The sequence below is a fragment of the Haemorhous mexicanus genome, chromosome 3 (genome assembly GCF_027477595.1).
Source record: "Haemorhous mexicanus isolate bHaeMex1 chromosome 3, bHaeMex1.pri, whole genome shotgun sequence".
Lineage (NCBI taxonomy): Eukaryota > Metazoa > Chordata > Aves > Passeriformes > Fringillidae > Haemorhous > Haemorhous mexicanus.
Genome location: NC_082343.1, coordinates 4883090 through 4908266, shown reverse-complemented (window position 1 = coordinate 4908266; position 25177 = coordinate 4883090). Strand labels below are relative to the sequence as shown.

Genomic DNA, 25177 nt, shown 5'->3' with positions numbered 1-25177 from the left:
TGGTGGCTGGCCCCATCAATCACACAGGAAACACCGCCCTCCGCGGGTGCAGTTCCCGCCGCGGCCGCTGGACGGCGCCCCGGGGCCCGGCCCGAGGGAAATGAGGGAATAAAGGAGGAATTGGGAAAAGGGAAAGGCCGGGCAGAGTCCTGGGAGCGAGGAGCTGCCCCCACTCCTCTCCCCCCTCCTCATTTCCACCTCCAAGCCCCGCACGTTATCATGGAGCAGCCACAACCCTCTCCCCTCATTAACTCGGAGATATTCCATCCTTTTTCCAAACTGCTGAATTTATTGTGCTAAAGAGCTGCTTCATTCAGCGTACAGCGCTCCAGAGCTGCATATAAAAGTGCTGCAATACAATTCCAGTTACAAGAAGGAGTTATTCCATAACATACTGCCCGCGGCCCCGTCCCAGCCCGGGCACGGCCGGAGACTCTGACTCCTGCCCGTATTCCAGAGGTTTATATGAGACTTTACATGAGATAAAGCTCCTTTACAGGACAGAGCTGTTTGTTCCCACCGTGTCACCCGGGCCCCACGCATGGGAGCAGCCAGGGAGCACCTGGACAGCCGGGAATGAGCTCCATTCCCTGATCCTCCCCCCTCAGGCTGCACTCTCGGAACTCGGGCTCCTGGGAACAGCCGAGGTGGGGGACAAGTTCAGGATCTCTTCAAAGGAAGGGCCTTCATCCTCCAGGGGTATCTCTGCCTCGAACATGCGCTGGAGCAGAGCATCCACTGTTCTGTATCCTGGGGGGACAAGAAAATGCCCTATGAGCACCAGATGTGCTCCTCTGGATACCTTAAAACAGGCAAGAAAATCCCCCAAATTACACTCCCTCTGTTCCATCCCATCCACTTTCAGTACTCCGAGCCCTTCTTGAAGGTAAGGGCATTATTTGGGATTTTGAGCCCTTCTGTTCCCACACAGTGGAAAGCTGAAGTGCAGCAGGAAAGCCAGGAGAAGGAGGGAAGCAGTCACCGAGCCAGAAGAAAGGATCCCAGGCAGCAGGAATGCAAAGTCCACAGAGGAAGGAGAAAGGAAAACAGGACCTTGGCCAGCAGGGCAGTGTCTCCAGAGGGAGGCTACTGAAGACAAGGAACACAGAAGGGCTGAGGTGGGAGAGGAGAAGATGCTACAGAAGTAAAAACAAACAACAAATATCACATGTCCACAGCTGTGCCAAAGTTTCCAGGCGGGGTTTAGCTGCTTTTATAGCCCCAAGGGAGCTGCAGGGATTGGGAGCTTCCCCAGGAACAGCTGGGAGCCCTGGGCCTGGATGCCCTGGAGGGTCACACTTACGTTTGGAGGCAATTTTGAAGACCAGCCCTTTGCTCTGTGGCTTGGCTCCACCTTCCCCCTCCAGCTCGTGCTCTGCACTCTCCATGTTGTCAAGGAGCTGCTCATGCTGGAGCTCATCCCTGCACAGCAAGGGCCAGGAATTACCCTGGGAAGGGCTCACATCCCACCCTGGGAGCCCGGCAGTGATGGGTTCTCAGTGCGGCAGGACAAGCACCACCCATGGGGTTATTTTCCAGCATCTTTCTTGTCCTCTGGGCTGGAATTCCCAGCTGGAAGAGCCACAGGAGGCAGCAAAGCCAACACCAGTGGCCTTCTACTGGCACCGGAGCCAGCAGAGGAGCCAGAACTTCAAAGAGAGGGAAGAGGAATCTCCATTATTCAGGAAGATGAGCCAGAACTTTGTGCCAAGGAAGGAGAATGTCAGCTCACATCCCGACACAGAGGGTGGTTTTCCCTCATCAGAGGTGCCAAACTGGCCACATCCAGCCTGGGTACATTTGGGGGCTTACTCTTGAACTCCCATTCCCAGCTCCTTGATTTTCTGCTCGATGGCAGTTTCCACTTCACTCTTCTCCAGGGAGTACTCCACAAAGAAAGCTTCCAGGATGAAGGACACAAAGATGCTGAAAGAAACAACGAGCAGAACTGAGACAGCATTTCCTCCCTGGCACTGACTGTCCCAGCGTACCCAGGCTCATTCCCCTCCAGGGAAAGTGCTCCATCCCCTCCAGGTCAGAGCAGCACCCAGTGGTGTTGCCATGATATTTTCTGAAAAATCCCTTTGCCAGGACTTTTCTCCTGAGAAGCCTCAGAGGAAAAGAAAAACAATGGTTATCTGCTGCTGTGGAATGCAACAGGTGCATCTTTGGTCCATGCTGGTTGTTTCTAATTAATGGCCAATCACAGTGAGCTGGCTCAGACTCTGAGAGTCACCAGCTTGTTTTATCATTCCATTCCTTTCCTTGCTAGCCTTCTGATGAAGTCCTTTCTTTTACTCTTTAGTGTAGTTTCAATATATAATTTTCTTTTAATGTAATATATATAATAAAATAATAAATCAGCCTTCTGGAACATGGAGTCAAGATTCTCGTCTCCTCCCTCGTCCCGGGACCCCTGCGAACACCACCACGCAGTGGGGACAAGAATGCAGCAGATCCCTCTAGACACGTCCCACCTGTCTCCAGTGGGTGAGCCCAGCACCCACCAGCAGTGCCCTGACAGGGGCAGATCCCCTTTTCCAACCAAAGCAGAGGAAATCACCCCAAAAACGTACTTGACAATGATTATCACCATCACAATGTGGAAGGCGATGAAGTAGAGCTTGGCAGGCTGAGCTGTCACGTTGGCAAATCCATTGGCAAAGAGTGGAGCGGGAGTTAAGGGAAAAGAGGAAAGGAGGAGCTGAGGGAGGAACCAGAAACCCAGGAAATGTCCCAAGGATCCAGCTGGGAATGTGCCCCACCAAGGATATCGTGCCACTGGTTGACCACAGTGAGCTCCATGAGGACGATGAAGGACGAGGCGAAGTTGTTGAAGTTGTTCTTGCAGTACTTCCCACGGGCAAACAGGGAATCCTTGAGAGCTGGATTCCCACACTCCAGGGCGTGAGGAGCATTTGAGTTGGCTGGGAAGTACTGGATTTTCCCGTGGAATAACTCCATGCCAACGATAGCAAACACACAATACACAACCTGGGAAGAGAAACCCCATCACCTGCTTCTCCAGCAAGCTGCAAGCCCCAGGGCAAGCTCAGCACCCCAGCAGGTTTTCCAGTTTCCACAGGCACAGCAAGGGGCTGGAGGGCAGCACAGACTCCAAGAGCCCCAAGCCACCCAACAGCAATCACCAAGCAGGAATAATTAGCCAAGAACTACAAATACACGGATAGGAAATATTCCCAAATCACAACAGCAGCTCATTTTAGGAAATCATTTGAAATCCAGGTTTCTCATTCAGCCTCTTGCCCAAACCATGATTTGATTCCTTATGATGCAAAGCCCAGGCTGCCAGAACACCCCATGGATCCAAGGAGGATGTCCCGATCCAGGAAAAAGCAGGAATGCAGCCCTTTGCTTGCACAATGGCCACGACTCAAACGGGTACTTACAGTTCCAGGGGCCTGCCATCCAGGGAATTGTATTTATCCCCTTGGAAACAGCATGAGCGTGAGATTTATGACACACTTCGGTGAAACTGGAGTGCTTTCAGCCAACACACTGGGATTTCTTACCAGAGTGAGCCCACCAAAAGTCAGCATGGTCGGGACGATGTTTATCAGGGTGTTCATGATCACCTGGAACCTGCAGGGAGCCCACGCTGGTCATTGTCACACCCGGGCCACCCATGCTCCCCACGTCCCCAGAGAAAGCCTCCAGAGAGGCTGCAGCCACTGGGCTCATCCCAGGCAGGCTGGGACAAGGCCTTGGGAAGCTTTGTGGCGTGGCCATGGTCCGTGTGGGCACACAGAGCACCTCCTCTGGCACAGACCACCCCTCCCCCAAAACCACCTCCCAGCCCACTTTCCTGCCCACCTCTGAATGCTGTCAACAATCCGGGTCAGCCTGAGGACTCTCAGGATGAACACAATGTCCAGGATCTGCTGGCTGTTGTACTTCATGGCTGAAAAAAGAACAAAGATGTTTTTATTATGAAAACAAAGCAGGGAGGTGTTTAGATAAAATTCTTTCATTTGTTACGATTGTGTCCTTGTTAAACACTATGACAGGGAGCTAAAAAAAAAAAAAAAAAACAAAAAACCAAAGAAAAAGAAGAAGACTGGGTTAGTTCTTAGAAATTCCTTGTCTGGTCACAAAGCCTCTCAAGCCTGAGGTGCTGGCAGAAGGCTGGGGAGGACACCAAGATTCCCAAGGCATGCAGGCTGCTCAAGCTGCACTTACTGGACTTGAGGGTGGCATTGAGAATCGTTGCAGTCAGGGCAGCAAAGATGATGAGAGTATCAAACCTGGCACGAGGGAAGGCACTGCTGTTAGTTTTTGGGGGACAGGGACAGGAGTGGGGTTTAAACAAGAAGTGACTGCTGCTCCTCACATCAGGGCCAGGCAGCCCTGGGCCAGCTCAGGCTATGGGCACGTGGGAGAGCTTTGTCACAACAACATCTGATTCACCTTCCACACACCCTGGCACGGGAGTTCGGAGCCTTTCAGTGCTTGAGGAGCTGAACACAGCACTCACCACACTCCACACAAACTTCCAGCCCACTCACCAGTTCCAGAACTGGGTTTTGCCAAAAAACTCCCTGGGTTCATAAGTGTAGACCTTCAGGAGGATCTCGATGATGTACAGAGCAAGGAACACCCACTCTGCATAGGAAATGTAGGGGCTTTCCTCATCCAGAGCAATGAAGACAGCATTTATCAGGATGATGGCATCATAAGTCCAAACAAAAGCCCTGCAAGAACCAAGAGAGATCAGTCTGCAGCTCCCAAGAAAGTCAAAGTCACACAGTTATTTCAGAAGCTCTTTGCCTCCTCTCCCAAAAATTCTTTACCCATCAGCTCTCCTCAAAGCTGAGAGCTGGGGGGAGTCACTGAAGAGTTTAGTTTTGCTCTTGAAGTCCAACACAGAATTTGGCTAACAGGTCCAGGGAAGTGATTCTTCCCCACCTACTCAGCCACACTTGGAGGTGCTGAGGGAGGAACCAGGGTCAGCTGGGCTGCCCAGTACCAGAGAGGCCTGAACACACAAAACCAGCACATCAAAGGTCACAGAACTGACAGAATGACAGAACACTGCAATGTGATGTGTTGGGAGAGCTGGGGTGGTCCAGCCTGACAGGGAGAAGGGTGAGGAGCAGCTCCTGTGCATAAATACCTGATGGGAAGGTGCAGGGAAGATGGAGCCAGACTCTTCTCAGTGATATCCAGTGGAAGCACAAGAGGCAAGGGGCACAAGTTGAAATTCAGGAATTTCCACTTAAACAAAGAAGTTGCTTGGGTTTTTTTTTTAACTGAGGGTGACCAAGCACTGGAAGGGGTTGCAGAGAGGTTATGGAGCCTCCATCCTTTGGGGATACTCTAGACCCAGCTAGGACAGCCCTGAGTACCCTACTGTGGCTGACCTTGCTTGGAGCAGGGGGTTCCACTAGCCCATCCCTAGATGTTCCCTACAACCTCAGCAATTTTGGGATCCTGGGAAGGCTCAGGGGTGAAAGAGAGCTCTAGAGAACTCCAGAACTCCCAGGGCTGATGAGGCAGCAGGACACAGCTCTGCAGCAGAGACTGCTGAGCTAGGAGCAGATCTAAGTGCATGGCAGGACACAAAGCAGAGCCTGATGTCAGCAAAACCCAGCTCAGGCAGCGGGGCCGCACCCACAGCCACAGCTGGTTCCTCCACACTGACCAAGGCAGGCCAGGAGCAGCAGCAGAGCCCTGAGGGTTTCTCCTCCCCAGCAGCACAGCCAGGAGAGCCCTGGGCCCTGTCAGAGCTCACCTGTGCCCTGTCAGAGCTCACCTGTGCCTCACGAGGCCGCGCAGGAGCCGGCTGGGCGCGGATCCGTAGAGCGCCGGCACCCAGCGTGCCAGGGGGTGCCTGCGGATCTTCAGCGTCACCACCTGGATGTTGAGCAGGTCTGCCAGCTGCACGAAGGACTTCTTGTCTGCAGCAGAGTGTCGGTGTCAGCCTGATCTCATGGCAAACAAACCGTGCCTGCTAAACGCACATCCGAGCCCACAGGAGCTGCAGCCATCCGGGCTCCTCGGTCTCTGCTCCCAGCAAAGCCAATCCCAGAGTGGTACCCACCACAACAGGCTGAACTTGGAATTCAAGCAGCTTCTCCACCCCATTCCTGGGGAAGTGGCTTGAACCATGGGCCAACAGCCACCACAGAAGGATTCAGAACAAGGAGAGTGACCCATCTCTCTGGATATTCCTGCTCCAGAGGACTGTGTGGGGAGCCACACTGCATCTGATAACAAGGGAGGCTTTCCATGTCCTCTGCTGACAGCAGGAGGGCCCACATGCCATGGAGAGCTTAGCCTGACACCAAATGGCCATGAAGGCCCACTCACAGTGTGTAGGACATGGGCTATAGCACAGGCAGCAACAACAACCTTTTGGGACTGCAGGAATCTGGAGGGAAACAGGAAGAGGGGCCTGGAAACCCCATTCCTGGAGGTGCTCAAGGAACGACTGGAAATGGCACTCAGTGCTCTGGGGGGAACAGACACAGGTTGGACTTTACCCAAGAGGTAGAGTCTTTCCCAACCTCAATGACTGTGATTCTGAGTCCCTCTGGGGACAGATCAAAAATCCCAGTGCCAAACCCCTGGAAGGATCAGGGTCCTGGCTCCTCCCAGTCCCCACTGCTCACCTACAAACCCTTTCTGCTCATCATCCGAGATGCGGAGCAGCAGCTCCCGGTGGGAATTGCTGGTGTCAGGAGCCACCAGCTTGACCAGCTGCTTCCAGCGGGCTTCCCGAACCACGAACTGCTCTCCCTCCTCTTCCTTCAGCAGGTTGAAGGCCTCGATCATCTTGCGGCGCTTCATGTAGGCGAGTTTACAGATCTCGTTCTGGAGAGAGCGCTGGGAGTCAGGCGGCTCCAGGCGCCCTCCCCCCTTCTCTAACAAATCAACTCATTTGCACAGCACAGAGATGCAAGAAGAGACCCAGGGGAATGGCACTGGACACAAAACACAGCACAGTTAGTGTGGGAAGGGGGTGAGAATTGGTGTTTAACAGGCGGCTGTGGGGTCTCCACACTGAGCTCTGGAAGGATCAACAGATTGCTGGATGCTGGGACAGCACTGAAAAACCGGAAGGAAAGACAAAGGGTAGTGTCAGACAGGAAGGAGGCGACAAAGATCACGGGATCTGCATGGCCACAGAAGCAAAGAGGATGTGTCCACACATGCTTCCCATCCACAAGTGAATCCTGCTGAGAGCAGGGGTGGGGATCCTCTTCTGCACATGACTGTGAGCAGAGGGACATCTAGCACTCTGCTTCCTGACAAAGATCCAACCCCCTCATGGGAGCACCCTGGAATTTCCAGCTCTCCTCCTTTGATCACAAGTCCCAAACTGCCCCTACCCAGTTTGGGTAGAACAAAAATTCTGATCTACTCAGACCTCCCGTTTCCAGTTCCCTTGCCCTCAGAGCAAGATGCAAAGATGCTGTGCAAAGACAGTTCCCTGCATGGAGACAGCATTCCTGAGCTAGAACTAAGCCTCCAAGATAATGCAGAATGGACTTCTTATCTGTGGGAAACACCACGGAATATTTCATTCAATGCCAACAGCAGAACTCCCCACAACCCCATGATATTTGAAGTAGGTCTGTGCCTGTTGTTTGCAGGACACCAAAGGCAAGAAGCTCTTTCCCCTTCTCAAAGCTTTCCAAGAGGTTCCTGACAGAGAACAGCAGGAAGCCACTGGTCACAAGCCCCTCCAGGCATTACCTTCAGGTGTTTTTTGTAGTTGTTGTAGACCACAGCCAGGAAGAGAGACATGAAGATGTAGGTGTTGACGATGACGAAGGCGATGAAGAACAGGGCGTACCAGGAGCTGAAGTCAAACGCTGGCATCCTAGAGGAGGGGAGAGGGATTGCTGCTTGCCACACTGACAAAAGTGAGCCCAGGAGAAAACAGACTACCACGTGGATTTCCTACCAAGGGCTGTTTTGGACTACCAGATCAAACTTGTCAGGTAAGAGCTAAAAACTGCATTAGTTCACTTAGAGAATACCTTCTTCTGCTGGTTTGTCAGGCCCTGACTGAAGGGGTGCAGAAGACAGCACAGAGATTAAATCTCTGCCAGTGCAGCCAAATTTAAGAGCAGACATGAGGCAATGCCTCAGCCAGATGCTATTTTTTGGCCTCAGACCCTTGCTGCACTCACATCTGCTTTTCCACTTGCTCTAGGATGAGCACCGTTTTATTTCTCAGTTTAAATTCCCAGGGTCACTGTACCATTGCAGTTGTGCAGAAGATATTTCCAGCACATGGATGACCGAGCCTTCCTCCCTGTCCTACTCCTGACAGCACCTTCCCAGCACAAACTACAATTGGAACCCAGAAGAGATAGGGATGAAAAGCCCAACACCCACAGAATTTTAACTCTGCTGTGCAAATCAGAGGCTGCACAGAGAGCACTGTGAGAGAAAGAGATGTGATCATCTACACGTGACATCCATACATGACATCCGGGCTGTTTGCTGCGGTCACCAGCACGTAGAGGTCAAACACAATCTCCAGGTAGTTTCTGAAGTAGGGCAAGCCTTCTGCTGTCTGGAGATTCCTGGGAGGAACGGGAGAGCCTGGAGTTAAGCACTGGGATCACATGTCCCACAACAGGAGCGGTGCTGGTATTCCCTAGGAATTGCTTGGAGTGTGCCCAGAGTATCCCAGGAGCAAAGGAAGTACCCACACCTCTCTCCAAACAGCTTCAAGGCCATGAGGGAGAACATGAGGAGGCTGAACATGAAGAGCAGGAAGACGTAGGTGATCTCCGGCAGCGTGTTGCGGATGCTGCGGAACGCCCTCCGGATCTGCCGGGACAAGGGAATGTTCAGAGGCAACCTGGCACCCCTTCTTCCCCTCACCATCCCTGGATCAAACCCCTAACTGGGGTGCAAGAGTCCCAGGCCTTTCCTCCTTGTTCTTCAGGGGGACCCTAGAAGGAAAGGTCTCAGCTACACATCACAGTGAGCTCAGGAGCCAAGGGACAGAGGGCCCCAGGGCACTGCTGAGATGTTCTTGCTGCAGGGAACCAGTCAGGGACAGAAATCCATCGCTCCAGGCCACAAAACACAGGCTCTGAGCCCAAATGTTGAGCTGCTCCCTCCCCCAGGCCTCCACATGGCAGTTTATTCATTTGTAAGTCAGGACCAGACCAGTCTTGGGCAGCAGGACAAAGATCTCTCCATGCTGAGAGGAATCAGAGTCCAAATCTGGACTACAGGCTTGACAACACCGTAACACTTGTTTACCCAGGAGACTTCCAGAAATCAGTAACCTGGTCCCTGACTCAGAGGGAAACACGGCTTTTTTTCCTGTGGTACTGTGTGAATCCACCCTTTTGCCCACCTCAAATTATTACTTCAGGCCACTTCTGAAACAAACCTTCTCTCACAGGATCCTAAATTCTGCCACAAAACCTTTCTGCTACATCCCCTGGATTGTGGAAAAAAGCAGGCTGTCTGAAAAAACCAGGACCCTGGGCATCCCACCAGACCTCTTCTTTACCTGGCGACTCTCTGCGAAGTTGATGAGGAAGATGGGCCTCGCAATCCTTGACCACCGGATGCTCCTCACACCATACAGCCTGAGGACCCCATATATGGCCAGGTCTGCCAGGGATACCTGTGGGAGAAAGAAGGAAAGCTCCCAGAAGTAATGCTGGAATGAGTCTAGACAGTGAAGTGTTTGTTGATAGAGGAGAGGTGACACATGACAGGTTTGTGAGATCTGGTTGTTTTGGCCATGGCTCGTGTATGCCAGGCCTGGGATCCCAGGAAAGCAACATGAGGGGGAAAAAACCCACCTCCCCTGGGCCCAACTCACCAGGACTGCCACCATGATGCAGATGTTCTTGGTGTCCTTCCAGAACACGTTGTGCAGAGTGACTTTGGCAAAGTGTGTCAGCCGGCCGAGGAACACCAGAAGGCACAACACCTCCAGCACTGACGTGGCCTGCAGAGAGAGCAGGGCTCAGCCAGCACAACCAGGAGCAGCAATATTCCTTTTTGCACAATTAAAAACAGGCAGAGCAATATTTTCAGGCTTCCTTTTGCAGAATTCCCTGCTACAGGCAGGTTAAAGCCAGCAAGTCTGTGTTTGCTTAGGATTCAAGGAGTACATCTTTCACAATCGCATTGGTGCGGGACAAATATAAAGGCTGCAGAAAAGTCTGGCCTAAAGTAAAACTTGGCTTCTACTTTCATGCATGAGGACTGGACTTGAGTCCAGAGAAGGCTGGAATTGGTCTCTGAGATGGGGAACAGCAACAGGACTTGGACCACAGTCATATGGGCCGTTGCTGGTGGCCACAATGGCTCCTGCAGTCCCTGACCAGCTCCTGTGCCTTTTTTGTCCCCATTTCAAACAGATCACAGAATTATAAACTCACAGAATCACTTGGGTTGAAGGGGACCATAAAGATGATCCTATTCCACACCTTGCCATGGGCAGGGACACCTTCCACTACCCCAGGTTGCTCCAAGCCCTGTCCAACCTGGCCTGGAACACTTCCAGGGATGGGGCAGCCAAAGCTTCTCTGGCAAACCTGTGCCAGGGCTTCACCACCCTCACAGGGGACAATTGATTTCCAATCTATTTCCAGTCTCCCATCTAATCCTGCCCTCTTGCAGTGGGAAGCCATTCCCCCTTGTCCTGGCACTCCAGGCCCTTGGAAATAGTCTTTCTCCATCTTTCTTGTTGGCATTTCAAGTACTGGAAGAGCCAATTAGGTCACTCTGAAGCTTCTCTAGGCTGAACAACCCGAATTATCTCAGCCTTTTCCTCACAGCAGAGCTGTTCCACCCCTCCGATCAACTTGGTGACCTCCTCTGGACTCACTCCAACTTTCCATGTCCTTCCTGTGCTGGTCCTGACCTAGAGCAGGACTCCAGGAGGGGTCTCACCAGAGCAGAGGATCAAAGATACCACAAAAACATCACCATCCTCTGTCTCTTGGCACCTCTGACAATCACGCTGAAACAAGAAGCCCTTGCTGGCTCTAGCAGCTGCATTCGCTGCTCCTACACCACAAACTCACCAGGAAGGGGAGCGGATACACAGCAGGTTCCTCAAACAGGGCAAGGGACAGGTTGAGGAAGATGAAGAAGTAGGTGGCTGTTCGCATCATCCAGTGGTTGTAGAGGTGATAAAGCCTGGGGGAAGAAGGCACAACACCATAAATAAAGGCTACAGGGCACATCCCCAGGGCATCACCAAACCTGTACTGGAAGAACAGCACTTGCTGTCCCAAACAAGCATTTCTGCCAGCAAGGAGTTTGGCAATGTGTTTCCAAATCAGTATTAGAGCTGATGGATGCTATACTGCCTTTCAGAGCAGGGTTAAATAACAGAATATTTATTATAGTCAACAAAAAATATCAGTTCTGCCACACCAGCACCTTCCACACAGCTGAGGGCTGACCAAACCTCCCACACTCTTCTTTGCCCCAGAGGCTTGGAAGACTTTATGATAGTTTTATTTTCTCCCCTCCAGCAAACCACAGCTTGTTAATGCCATTTCCCATCCTCAACACCCAGATGCGCTGAGCCCCGTTTTAAGCATTTCAGCTGAAGTCCAGTTTTTGGCACCCCCCGCACCCACCCCTCTTAGCACCCCAGACTTTTCCTGGCTGTTGCTGTTTGGCCACGGACGCGGGTGGCTCTCCACAGGTGTGGTCGGGGCGGGGGGCGCATCCCTCCTTACCTGACGGCCTCCGGAGAGGTCTTAAAAGGAATATTCCTGTTGTACTGCGCATCGGAGACAAACGCCGCTGCCAGCAGGAGATCCTGGCGAAAACACAAGACAGCGTGTGAGGAGCTGCGGGGGAACTCCGCGGAGTCACTGAGGGGAGGGAGGAGGGGGCGAGGGTGCCTCGGGGAGCCGCAGGGCTCGGCGCTACCTGCGCTGCCGCCTCGGCCATGGCGCGGGCGAACGCGGCGCCTCCCCGGCCCCGCCGCCTTTAACGGGGCCGGTCCCGCCCCCGCGGCGGCGGAAGCGGGAGGCGGTGCCGGGCCGGGGCTCGGGCTCGCAGCGGGGCCGGGATGGTGCTGGAGGCGCTGCGGCCGCGGGTGGTGCGCTGGGCGCTGCTGGCCGCCTTCGCCGCCGGGGTGGTGGTGGGCTGGCAGGCGGGCCGGGCGCGCCGCCGCTTCCTGCGCTGGCGGCAGCGATACCTCCAGCGCCGCCTCGCCGCCGCGCAGGAGAAGCTGGAAGCGGCCTGAGCGCCGGCATGGCCTGGCAGCGGGCTCCGGGCTGCTCCTCCGGTGGATTCGGCTCATCCGGAGCTCCGGTGGGCGCTGCCTGAGCGGCTGGGAACGGGTGAAGCGCTGCTGGGGAAGGACAGCATCCCTGGGATGGTAGGGCTGCCGGCTGGACAGCATCCGTGGAATAGCGGGAAAGACAGCATCCGTGGAATGGCAGGGCTTCTGGGGAAGGACAGCATCCATGGAATAGCAGGAAGGACATCATCCGTGGAATAGCTGTCCTGCCAGAGAGGACAGCATCCATAGAATAGCAGGACTTCTCTTCCTCCCTTCGCAAAGCAAGATCCCAAACTGTGTCAGACTAACCCAAGAAAGAACTGAGGGTATGCAAGCAGCGATCCCAAGCCTGGAATGGACTGCTCAGAGAGGTTTGGAGTCCCCGACCCTGGAGGTGTCCAAGGAACAACTGGCCGTGGCGCTCAGTGCTCTGGGCTGGGTGACAAGGTGGGGATCGGTCACGGGTTGCACTCGATGATCTCGGAGGTCTTTTCTAAGCTCAGCGATTCCATGATTCTCGGATTTCCATGTCTCAAAGGGTTGTCTGCACTTGCCCAGCTCTAAGCCTGCTGCTCTGCCCTTGCCAGGAAGCGCTGCCAACACAATAAACTAGCAAAAGTCATCGCGTGGTGCTCCTAGGTGTTTATTTCTGGAATAAATGTGAAAACGTGCCTTATGGGCACATGTAACAAGTCCCGTTATGGGTGTGCACGGGGACAATTAAGTGATGAAAGAGCTCATGCGTTGGCTGGGCGAATGAAGTGAAATAAAGGAGTAAGAATTCCTCCTGGCACTTTGGATAAGGAATTGTAAAGGTAGCTGTAGCAAATTCCTTCTTCCTATTGCTAGAGAATGCCGGGAGAAGGAGCGCTGGGGGATTCATTGCAGGCAGCTGCTTTTCAGAGGTATTATGGAGTTCTCAGATCCGTGGGGGAGAAAAAGCACTGTCCAGAACCCCTTAAGGCTTGGTCTTGATCTTGGACCTCCTTCCCAAACTTAACGATCCTGCCATCAGACTGGGTGGTCTCCAGAGGTGCCTTCCAACCCCGCCTATTCTGTGATTCCGTGGCTGGGATCACAAAACGCCATCGTTTGTCCCCAGATAGGCGCCGCCGGCTCTCTTGGGGCTGCGAGGGATCTTTCTGAGCTCGGGGCTGCCGGGGCCGGCCGTGGGGCACGGAGCGCTGCCGGCCCCGCCCCGGGCCCGTCATCCGGCGGCGCCGGGGCTGTCCCGTTGCCCGGTGACGATGTCGGAGCGGCGGGCGCGGGGGCCGCTGCAGCGGGTGCAGCGCCGGAGCCGGGAGCTGCGGGCGCAGGTACCGGGGCTGCACCGGGGATATACCCGGGTTGTACCGGGGCTGCAGCGGGGATGTACCGGGGCCGGTCCCGGGGATGTACCGGGGATGTACCGGGGCCGGAGCCGGTGCCGGTGCCATACCGGTGTCTCGCCCCCCCGGCCCTGACCGCCCCTTCCCCTGTTGCAGGTGGAGGCGCTGCGGGCGGAGAGCGCGGCCGCAGCCCCCGGGCAGCGGGAGGCCCTTCGGCTGAGGTGAGGGGATCCCGACCCCCATCCCTCGAACCCCATCCCTCGAACCCCATCCCGAGCGCCCTCCCGACCCCCATCCCGAGCCCCACCCCTCCATCCCGGCGCCCCGGGCGCTGCCCCCACCCTCCCCTCTGGTACCCTCAGCGGTGTTCGCTCTCTCCATGCCTTTTCTCTCCCGATCGTACAGCTTTCTCCCTGCCCTCCCCTCTCCTGTTGTCCAGGCTGGCTCTTTCCCAGCCCTCTGGGGCTGAGGACGGTCTGGAGAACGGAAGGCTGATGGGGGATCTCACCAATCCATATAAATATCTCCAAGGCAGGTGCCAAGGGGATGGTGCCAGGCTCTTTCCAGTGATCCCAGCAACAGGATGAGGAGCAATGGCCATAAATTAAAACACAAATCCACTTCAACATGAGGATGGCAGAGAGCTGGAAGAGCTGCCCAGGGAGGGTGTGGAGTGTCCCTCTCTGGAGACATCCCAAACCCACCTGGATGCATTCCTGTGTCACCTGCTCTGGGTGATCCTGCCTGAGCAGTGGGGTTGGACTGGATGAGCTCCAGAGGTCCATTCCAGTCCCAGCTATTCTGGGATTCTGGCAAATGCTGCTGTTTGGGCTTGGGATTCTCAACCTGAAGGGACAGCACCTAAAATGACACCTTTCAGCCAGCAGGTGTGGTTTGGGTCAGAATTTTAAGAAAATACCATCTTCCTGTCTTGCTCTCAATGCAGATGTACACAGCTGAAGGAATTGGTGGAGGAGAATACAAACGCTCTCCGTGCTTTGAAAAAAGTAAGTATGGAGATTAATTTGTGGTTTTCTCCAAAATTCACCATGGAAAGTGTTTAAAGAAAATCAGTGTTCCATTTTAGATGCCTCAGGACAAGAGCAGTGCCCAGCACTGCACAATCCCTGCTTGTCATCTCTCCAATTTATATTTTTTGTATCCATTTATATAATTTAAAACTCAAGTTAATGCTTGATTTTGTCCCAGTCCCAGGTCAAAACTTAACAGAGAATTTTACCTTGGCAGAGTGAAAGGGTAAGAAAATTGTCACTAAAGAGGGAGTGACAGCAGCCCAGGAAGGGGAAAACTTGTAAGGCATGTCTGGAAAACTTAATTTATAGAGGGACTTTGATTCTTGGAGCAATTTATTGGGGAACTTTGATTCTTTGGGGCATTTGTTGGGTTCTCTGTCAGGCTGACGAGCCTGCGCCGGTGGGGAATTACAGCCAGAGGAAGGAAGAGGAAGAAAAGCTCTTGCAAAGACTCTCCCAGCAGCTGCAGAAACTCGTCTTGGATCAGGACAATGTGACAAAGAGTTATCCAGGGTGAGTAGCTTAAAGATACAAATGCAGCTGGTTTTTTAAAGGGTGGCTGGAATGGACCTTGAAAAATCATTATCTCACCCTCTTGATTAGCTGAAAAATAACAGAAGGATGAAAATAGAAGTGCTCCGGAGAGAAGTCATTTATGACTTGCTGGGATTTTCTCGGGGTGCTGGATAATGGCTGGAATATAAGGTTTGGAGGAATTTCTTCAGGATAGAGAGCAAAACAGAGGAATGGAAATGCTGTATCTGAGTAATGTCCTTGCAGAGGCTTGACAACATTTCAGAGAGTTTGGTGGGAGTGAAACTAAAAAATAGTTTGATTTGTTTTGGGTAGGGGTGAGGAGCACCAGAAAGGCCCTCATGCACAAGAGGGAAATGAAGAAGCAGAGGAGAGTGAAGATGAAGAAAGTGAGGAGGAAGACACTGAAGAAGAAGAAGAAGAAGATGAGGAGAAGTTGTTGGATGATCCAAATGTTAGAGAATGTGTTGCTGTTGGGAACTTTGATGACCAGCAGGAAGGGGATCTCACATTTGTGGTAAATATCTCTAAAGGGCTTTTACTGCAGATCACTCTGAGTTAAGCAGTAACTATAATGGAATCCTGTGCTTTTGGGATTCAGCCAGCTGTGGGATTTGGGGAGAAATTGGAGTTAGGTCCTTTTTCATTTAAATATTTACTTGTTTTTTTTTTTTTTTTTGTCTCTGTCTCTTCCTCCAATGCCAAAGAAAGGTGAAATCCTGCTCATACATGACAAGAAGGAGGATGGCTGGTGGGTAGCTGAAAATTCCAAGGGGGAGAGAGGCCTCGTTCCCAGGACCTACCTTGCGGTGGGTGTGCTGCAACCTCCTCCCTTTCATCCAGATTAATGATCTCTAATTAATGATCTGGTCACAATGCCAGGTGTTGTTTGGAAATAACTCCATGTTTTTGTCCATGAGGCTGAGATATCCATCAAAAGCAGCATTTCTGTGCCTTGGGAAGTTGTGGCAGAGAAGTTTCTTGAATATCAAAGTCAGAATCTTTGTCACTTAAAGGTCTACTCTGACGACTCCAAGCTGCTGTGGATTGATTTGGGGTTTTAATAATTCATGTGAAATTGGAGTCTATGTAAACAATTTTCTGTATCACAGGAAGAAAATCTCCTTTTCTAAACTTACTTAATTTATTCTAAACTTACGTTAATATGGGCTGTGGTTGGAGAAGGCATTTTAAAGAACAGAACTAGGAAGAAATCAAGCCTTTTGCCATTTTACATGTGAATTCCAGGTTCCTAAGGAAGAAGAAGAAAGCCAGGAGGAGTCAGAAGAACACATAGAAGTGGTGGATGAAACAGCAGATGGAACTGAAATTAAAAAAAGGTAAATGGAATGCCTCAGATATGGTTGTGAAGCTGCTGCTGTTTGGAAACAGAGCAATATTTAGTGGCTAATTTTTTGTTCACGTGAGGATTTACTATAAATCCCTCTATTTTCTTCCAGAACAGATTCCCACTGGAGTGCTGTCCGAGCCATTGCAGAGGTAGGTGCCCCTCTCACAGGCCAGCTTCACCTGCCATAATCCTCATTATTTTGTAGAAAAGCTGTGCCTTTTCCCAAACACTGTGCCTCATATCAAAGACCATTTTTCTTCATTAACATCTGTGGTTTTGGTAGCAAGAAATGCCACAAAAATGCTTCAGAAGAGGTGGTTGATGCCTCAAGTTCTGGTTCTGAACAGAGCTGTAAATCAGGATGAAATTTGCTGTTAAATAGCAGGACCAGTAACATCCTTTTCCCTTTGTTTTTCCTAGAATGACACCGTGGAAGTACTGACCACCACAGGGGCAGTTCCTGCAGGGTTCCGCCCATCCATGCTGTTCCAGCTCTTGGAGGAAGGTAGGGATCTCACCTGGCAGGATTCTCAGGTCTCTGTGGTGGCTTTCTCATCCTGTCACCAGCCTGTTGGACCCCAATCCATACTGCTCAATTTTAATTTATTGGCTAACTGGCTAGATTTGACCCATAAAAAATGTATAAAAGATTTTTTTCCCATAAATTTTAATTTATCAATGTGAAATCTTGACAAATTTCCTCATGATTTCAAAGAGTTTTCTCTTTGGAAGTTTGTTCCTGTTGACTTTGCTGGAAATGATGTTTTTGTTTTGTTTTGTTTTATTTTAATCTTCCCTTTTTCTAGGAAAAGGTCTTTTCTAGTCTCTTCACCAAATATATTAAGATATCTCATACTTTGTTAGTCTTTCTGTTTAAAGCTGTTTAATCTCTTTTAAAATTAAGTTATTGTGTTTTTGAGATGAAGTACATCAGAACACTCACAAATGGTAAACAGTGCTCATGGCAGATAATTCCATGGTTTTGTTTAGTCAAATATTCAACTGGACATGAATTTTGGGCGTTGTCCTTTTTGGCACAATAAAGATAATTTGATAAATGAAGAGTTTTTAAATTTACTCTTGTTGTAGGTGAAGAGTTTCGAGCAAGTTACTATTTGCAGCCCAAGCTGACTCCATCCCAGCTGGCTTTCAAAGACTTGGTGTGGAACTCTGAGAGAAATACTGTGAGTATTGCTGCTAAGGGGGACACAAACTTTATTTGCCTTTTGGCTGGTGATTATGTCTTAATTTGCACCATTTCTGGTGCAAATATTTTGTCTGCTGGGACCTTCTGTCTGTCCCCCTAAAACATCCCTGGGGCAGAGCTAAAGGCTTGTGAAGAAACCCTGCTGCTACCTCTGCACTGGGTTTGGGGTTGGAGAATGACCTCAGTCCATAAACACAAGATGAGACCACGTGCAGAGGGGCCTGTAGGCTTAATCCTCCTTCTGCTGTGTTTCAGATCCACCCTAGACCCACCAGAGTGTCCCTGATTGTCACTTTATGCAGCTGCAAGATGATCCCTCTCCCTGGAAGCGGCGTGCGAGTCCTCAGCCGGCACGTCCGGCTCTGCCTCTTCGATGGCAGCCGGGTAAGGAAAGTGTCTGCTTCCCAAAAAAGGGACTGCAGGAGGTTTGGAGCTTCCAGCATCCTTCAGGTTCTGCTTCCTCTCCATGTCACTCAGAGACACACACACCCTGCCTCCCAAGCTGCTTAATTTATGCTCAGATGAGTCAGGTTTGAGCCCACTCGCCCAGAAGGGCAGAACTGAATGCCAAAACAGGCCAGACTGCATTGATGGGCATTGGGCATGGCCAGGCAAGCACACTCAGCCCTGCTCCCCACCCAAGGTACTCCACAAGGCACTTGGACCCCTCCCTTTTTCTGCCTTTGGTTTCTCCCCCTCTGCTTTCCTCTCTGGTAAATCAGGTGCAGCCCCAAAACGCCCCGGAGCAGTGTGAGGTGAGCCAGGGAGCTGCTCCTGACTCAGGGTGATGGTCACACCCAGCCCCTGGGGCTCTGGGCTGTGCTGGGTGGCCCTGGGAGGGGCTGGGGTGGGAGCTCCATTTCTCTGAGTCCCTATTTTCGGGTCCCCCACCTGCCATTGTGCCTCCTGGCTCCTTTGTGTTCCTGGCAATGAGTGTTTCCTGGGCTGATCTGTCCCCTGGGATGGGCCTGGGAGCAGCTGGGTCAGGGGCAGATCCCTCCATGTGCCTCTGTTCTTTGTGTGTGTGCAGAGCAGCTTTTGGTAAAAACATAACCCTGATTATCCAGCAGTTTTCTTCCAGTTGTCTTGGTTGTGTGCAGTGTTGGATCCACCCAGGATAACCCTGCATTTTCTGAAAGGGGCTTTCCAGAAAAACTGACCTTAGCTTTTTTCCCCACTTTAGGTGCTGAGTAACATTCACACAGTGAGAGCCACGTGGCTGCCTAAAAATCCTCAAACTTGGACCTTTTCTCCAAGGGTAGGTGACACAGCCCCTGGCTGTTTACAGCTTTTTCCTTCAGTGTCACTGAAGTGTTCCTTGGTGGCACAGCTGTGCTCCATGGAAAGACAATAAGGGGAGAAGGTTTTGACTGGAATTGGTTCTTTCCTCATTTTTATATGCAGTGGGATTGGGTCTGAGATCTTGTGTTGAGTGAGGGATGTGCTTGATGGCCTTTAAAAATCAAGATTTTTTTTTTTTATATGTATATTAACTTTTCTTTTCTCCTCCCTCTCTCTGTATCAGGTGATGGGCATCTTACCCAGCTTGCTTGATGGTGACTGTTTTGTCAGATCCAGCTCCTTGTCTTCAGACATTGGGATCTTGTTTGAGCTTGGCATCACGTACAAGTGCAATGTGAGTGTGGGGAGGTGCAGTGGAAATTGCTCCAAGGGCAGGTTTATAAAGGGAACCAGCTGTTCCCAGTTAGAGAATTGGACTAGAGAATATATTTTATGAGAGAACAGGATTAGAGAATAGGATTATCTGGAAGGAGCCTACAGGAGAGATGGAGAGAGACTTTTCACAAGCTCATGGTGTGATAGGATAAGGGGGAATGACTTCCCACTATCAGAGGGCAGGGATAGATGGGATATTGGGAAGGAATTCTCTGTGAGGGTGGGAAGGCTCTGGCACAGGCTGCCTAGAGAAGCTGTGGCTGCCTCTTGATCCCTGGAAGTGTCCAAGGCCAGGTTGGGCAGGGCTTGGAGCAACCTGGGATAGTGGAAGATGTCCCTGCCCATGACAAGGAGTGAAACAAGATGATCCTTAAAATCCCTTCCAACCCAAACCATTCTGGGATTCTCTAATGGGAGAATATCCCTAATTAGAGAATAAAAATCCCTCTGACTCATGGACATGAGTGTCCCTGTACCAACACTGAAATAACTTGTGCCAAAGATGCCATGGGATCACAATGGACTAGTTCTCCCTTCACTCCTGCAGTTTTCCATCTCTGTGATTTATTTCAGACTAATGTCCTGTACGGTTGGAAAACTAAAATTTTAACTGTTTCAGCAGCATGGACAGTGGTTTCCAGCTCCAGTTTACACAGATAGAGCCTGTCCATCTGGGATATGCTGCTGGAAAGCACAACAGGTAGTAAGACAATAGATGGTAAAGCCAGAAATCGATCCTCAGAGAAGGCAGATTGTGATTTTTGAACACACAAGGGAAAAGAGGATAACTACAACAGTTTTCATGTGGATACTGTTACTAATTGTGGTTCAGCCACTCACTCTGGGTCAGCTGCTCAAATAATTTCCATTTCTCTTTTTTTTCTAGTCAACAGGTGAAAGAGGAGAGCTGAGCTGTGGCTGGGCCTTTCTGAAGCTTTTCACTTCCAGTGGGATTCCTATTCCTTCCAAGTGGGTGTTTTGCCTTTTCCTGCTCTCCCAGTATTTACACACAGATGAATACAAATCTGTTTGAGGCTGAGAGTAAAGCTCATTTTTCATACTTACACACTGCTGGGGCAGGGGGCATCCAGCCCAGTCCTTTGGGATTCTGGCTCTTCTTTGCTGCATTATCCCTTTCCCAGGTGAAAACTGGGAGACTGGTTCCCAACCTGGAGTCAGGTTGTTGTGAATGAATCTCTCACTGCTCTTGGAGTGTAAATTTTGATTTATGATTAGTGGGTCCAGTCATCTGAAAGAATAATGAAGTGTGTATGTTTTTATGTTATTAAATGTAGGAAAACTTTCTGTTTATTGACAGAAATAATTCATTGTAGCTCAGACTTTCAAGACTTGGTTTTTGCCAAATATTGGTAGACATATATATATATATACTGTGTATATGTATTCTGAATTTATCTGGGTTACAGCTCAAAAAAAATACCCACAGGACACCTCTACTGTTCTAGAACTCAATCTCTTCTAAGTCTTGTTTTTTAAATATTGTTCTACTCTTTCATTAAGGAAGCATGGTATTACAGATTAAATTTCATGCTTTTTTCAACAGTGACTTACTCTTGGCAGAACTGGGGTTACATTATTCTTTAACAAATTTTAAATATGAAAGATTTTAATTGTTGGTGATTCCCCAGAACCATTGTAGTGAAACAATTGCTAAATTCCATACAAGAAAAATATTTGGACTGTGGAAAAGAAAGAATGCTGTTAATGGCTTTTAATATAATTGACCTCCCAGTACAATTAAATTCCAAAAATAGTTGAATTCCCAATATCATATGGGCTTCAAATTTATCTTTACTGACAGGATGCATGAGCTGGTCCTGAGTGGTGGAACTCCCTATGAGAGAGGCGTTGAGGTTGACCCATCAGTATCGAGGAGAGGTGTGGTTTCTTTTCAATATAATGTAAACATAATGATGTGATTAATGCTGCATCTCCTTCACAACAGTCCCCACAGTCTGGTTTGGGTTTGTCTGTTCTATTTTTGCATGCATTTCATTATTTATCTGCTTTTGCCTTGGCTGTGGGGAGCTGGGTGCTACCAGGCTAACTAAACTCGAAAGAGTTCTCAACCCACTGAAATGCCCATTTTTGTGATATAATTGTTACTGTTGTTTCAAACTGACTGTGTGAATCTGGGCTGTCTATTCCTGCAGCAGGCTCTGGGGTTTTTCAGCAGCTTATGAGCCTCAGGAAGCAGCCTGTGCTTCTGGTGAAAGTGAAGTCACCGAGTGTGCACTCAAAAGACATCCTGAAGTGAGTCCTTGTGTTTCCATAAAATGAAAAAGTATTCCAGATAGCCTAGAGAAATCTGCAGTGTTTGCAATGAGCACCTCAACTGCTGTCCCTTATTTTCCCAACAGTTTTCTCCCTGAAACATTAGTTGGGGGCATGTGCTACATCCATCTCCTGGTGTTTTATCGGCAAATCCTTGGAGATGCCCTCCTGAAGGACAGGATGAGCATGCAAAGCACAGGTAAGCACTGGAGGAAGATCAGCTTCATCCAGGGAATGACTCTTGCCAGGTCTCCCCTTGGTAAGAGATGTTTTTGGCACTCAGGCTATGTTATCCTCTTTATTTTTAGTTTTTAATTATTATTTACTTACTGACAGTAGGGAGAGACAGAAGTTGGAGAATTCTGGATTTAGAACTCAGTGTCTTGCCCTGATTATTCAACAGAACTAATGATAGTTCATAGCCTTCTCCATTTTAAAACCAACTTGAAATAAGGAAAATTTACATTTCTTAACTGTAGTACATATGAATTTATATAGGTGAGAACTGCCACACTTACCTGATTTGATCTGCATAATTTAGGACAGTAGATCAGGCTGATGACCTCTCCTGGAATTAAATTGCATCTCTCTGGATTCAGACTTCATGTGAAGTCATTCAAGACTTTGTCCCAGGAGTTGTTCTGGTAGCTGTGCAACTAAAGAAGATTTCTGTTATTTCAAAATCCACCATTATTTTAGGAACAGACAACTGGAAATGTCTGTTCTCCTTCCCAGAAGTCATCAGTCCTGGCTCTCTTCCCCGAAAGGTTTGGGCATTAGTAAATCCTTCATGTTTACCAAACTTACCATCAGCTTCAAGGTGAAGGGACAAGTCTACATTCAATATTTGAAATCACATGATAAAGAAAACACTTTGGCCAAAATCTAGCTCTCCGTCACTTGGAATCTTATCCACAATCTCATTAATTAAAATAATCACAGGAGCAGAGTGATTTCTCATGGAAGTGACCCAAAAAGCACCAGGACACCAGTGCTGTGGGATATGTGCTCCACTGGGAAAATTCACTGTGCATTTGGTGCCTGGTTCTCCTAAAATGCCACACCAGGCTGAGGTAGAACCCAAGTGTGTTTATCCATAACATCCAAACCAAGCAGCACAATTGCAGCTGTGTATAAAAAAGGCAGGTGCAGAAATGAGGGAAAACACCTCAGGCAGGTGAATCAGGAAGGGCTCATGTTTGCTGGTGTTCCCAATAAACAACACTGGGGTTTGTGTGTCCCCTCTCCTGGTTTAACTGTCTCTCAGCCACTGAGAATTGGCTTCAGTCAGAACAGATTTCAGGGAGTTCTCCTACCTTCCCTGCTCTGGAGAACTGCCACAGCTCATTTTCCCTTTGGAATTATCTGACAGAAGGGGATGTGCTGAATACCTGGATGTGCCAATACTTTGAAAACTGATTCTTCCTTAGCCTTGAGTGTGTTTGTTTTCTGTTTCAGACTTAATCTGTAATCCTGTTCTAGCAACTTTCCCTCAACTCCTGGATCAGCCAGACCTGATGGATGCACTTCGGGTATGTTACCTTGTCAGGATTTCCAGGCAAAATTTGGGCTTTTTTTTTGTCCTGGGAAAAAAGTTCTCCAGCCTTGCTCTGATTTTTCATTTCATTTTAGAGTGCCTGGGCAGAGAAAGAAAGAACATTGAAGAGAATTGAGAAGGTAACAAACTACAGGCTTTTCTTTCCATATATTCAGGGTAATTCCAACTATCTGCTCCCTGCCAGTGCAATTGCTGCTTAGCTTTTCCTCTCACCATACATCTGTTTAGAAAATAGAGATATGCAAATGCAGTTCTTAACATTTCTCACCCAGATTTATAACAGTAAACCAGGAGCAGGAGGAAAATGAAATTAGCTTGTAACTTTTTATTCCAGTGTTGTTAGGAGGGAACCTGTTACAGGTTGGTACCCAGTGGCTCCCTGTCATGATGTGCTTCCAACAGTCAGCTGGTAAAAGCTTTCCATGGATACAAAAAGGGCCTGTGTATGCCCACGAAATCATCTTCCCTCCTCCAAACTCTGAGCTTCAGTCCTCCCAGGGGTAAAGGCCCCCTAAATTCCTGAGATCTCCCTACCCCAGAGAGTTGTAATCCATGTTTTGGCACAGAGACAGCTGGAGAATTTACCTGGTTGTCCCCAGGCTCACCCAGAGCCTCACTTGTCCTACATCCTGTCCCCTGGACAGACAGCAGCTGCAGGAACTGAATGAGAAAGCCATTGCCTCTATTGCTGGATTTCCTGGAAGCAGCAGTGGGATATTTAATTCCTGTGCATGCTCCTGAATTGATGCACAAGGATGGCTCCCCGTTTCCGCAGAACAAACACCCGCTGAGTCAGAGCGGCTTTTTCAGGGCCATTCATCCAAAAGCAGAGCAGGTCTGCTCACGGAATTGGCAACTCCCTGGGATCCCAGAACCATCCAGTTCTACCTGACTGGCATGTGCCACTCCCAGGGGAGGATTGCTGCCTGCTGAAGGCTCACCCCTCGTGTGGTTCCGTGAGGCTGAGCTGTGAAACGCTCCCTGCCAGGCACAGCGCTCCTGGGGCTGGGACACTCTGGACTTGGATCTTTCCCATGTGTTTGATAATTGACCAGGCTGATCCTTTGTCTGTAGGTTTTCCAGACTGATCTTCACAGGGGAGCACACAGGTCACACCATGCACAAAGAGTGGGACAGCAGTGCCCAGGGGCAGCATCAGCTGTGGCTCCAAGGAGTGGGATCAGAGCCACGCTCCGCCTAGGACAGCAGGGAGATGAGAGGAGTTTGGGTTTCCAGGGCAGGGAGGATGTGGCACTGCTTTTAAGAAATATAAATACCCCACAGCAAAGGGCTCTCAGTGCCTGGAGTTTGTGGGAAGGCTGGCAGAGTTCAGGTTTGTGGATATGCTGGAGGCTTATCTGAGATAATGGATGCGTGTTTAGGAAGATCAGATCCCTCCCACTGTTTTCCTAGAAACTGGGAGTGAGGTGTTTGGGTTTTTTCCCATGTACAATACTTTGGAAAAGTGCTTGGCAACACCATGTGTTTGCAGTGCGGTATTTTCAAACACTCTTCTCTGCAGAGAGATCAAGAATTCCTGAAGTCTGCGTTTGTCCTGGTGTACCACGACTCTGTGTTCCCTCTGCTCCGCTCCACGTCCCTCCCCAGCTACAGATGGGCTGAGGAAGAGGTGGAATTGTCTCGCTGGAAGGTGATCCAGGACTTCCTGAAAAGGAGCCAGGAGAAGGACGGTGCCCTGGAGTATCTGCTGTCATCAGAAAACACCCACAGAGCCTTTGACATCTCAGAGCTGGCCTATGATTTCTTAGGAGAAGTGAGGGAAAACAATCCTGGAGAATGAAAAGCTCAGGCTCTCTAAGGACATAGTAACAATAAAATTAAGTTATTACCAAAGAGATTGTGTAGGAGCTGAATTGTAATGGATATTTTAGCACAATTAAGATTTTGAGAGAGATTAAAATTATTTTATCTGTTTA

At 49.9% G+C, this 25177-nt stretch overlaps 3 protein-coding genes across 7 annotated transcripts; 2 read left to right on the top strand and 1 right to left on the bottom strand.

Annotated features, from left to right (window-relative positions):
* Positions 1-268: 268 nt before the first annotated feature.
* LOC132324459 (two pore calcium channel protein 1-like) lies at positions 269-24767 on the bottom strand. 4 transcript variants are annotated; one of them, XM_059840583.1, is made up of 22 exons: positions 23826-24767; positions 23224-23319; positions 22201-22338; positions 20453-20636; positions 11703-11785; positions 11037-11151; positions 9824-9952; positions 9506-9622; positions 8690-8808; positions 8457-8558; positions 7720-7846; positions 6633-6834; positions 5774-5918; positions 4527-4712; positions 4201-4265; positions 3835-3922; positions 3534-3603; positions 2775-2994; positions 2577-2667; positions 1813-1926; positions 1304-1422; positions 269-750 (listed from the first exon to the last, which is right to left on the bottom strand). In XM_059840583.1, exons 4-22 carry the CDS (start codon positions 20513-20515, stop codon positions 605-607), a joined length of 2301 nt encoding a protein of 766 aa, XP_059696566.1. In that variant the 5' UTR covers positions 20516-20636; positions 22201-22338; positions 23224-23319; positions 23826-24767; the 3' UTR covers positions 269-604. The 4 variants fall into 4 exon arrangements, 3 of the variants coding, with proteins under 3 accessions (XP_059696566.1, XP_059696564.1, XP_059696567.1); XM_059840581.1 differs by lacking the exon at positions 23826-24767 and having other exon boundaries at positions 23224-23364; XR_009485628.1 differs by lacking the exons at positions 269-750; positions 23826-24767 and adding an exon at positions 3411-3450 and having other exon boundaries at positions 23224-23364.
* Positions 12026-12878, top strand: MTLN (mitoregulin). The gene has a single exon (XM_059840597.1). It carries the CDS (start codon positions 12041-12043, stop codon positions 12215-12217), a length of 177 nt encoding a protein of 58 aa, XP_059696580.1. The 5' UTR covers positions 12026-12040; the 3' UTR covers positions 12218-12878.
* Positions 12217-25177, top strand: NPHP1 (nephrocystin 1). Of its 2 annotated transcripts, none has more exons than XM_059840585.1 (20): positions 12217-12703; positions 13741-13805; positions 14531-14591; positions 15001-15131; positions 15468-15669; positions 15860-15961; positions 16401-16492; positions 16613-16652; positions 16924-17008; positions 17593-17687; positions 17966-18094; positions 18894-18968; positions 19236-19346; positions 20274-20356; positions 21210-21286; positions 21562-21661; positions 21769-21881; positions 23141-23214; positions 23315-23359; positions 24763-25177. In XM_059840585.1, the coding sequence occupies exons 1-20, from the start codon at positions 12611-12613 to the stop codon at positions 25039-25041; spliced, it is 2052 nt and encodes a 683-aa protein (XP_059696568.1). In that variant the 5' UTR covers positions 12217-12610; the 3' UTR covers positions 25042-25177. The 2 variants fall into 2 exon arrangements, with proteins under 2 accessions (XP_059696568.1, XP_059696569.1); XM_059840586.1 differs by lacking the exon at positions 12217-12703 and adding an exon at positions 13426-13572.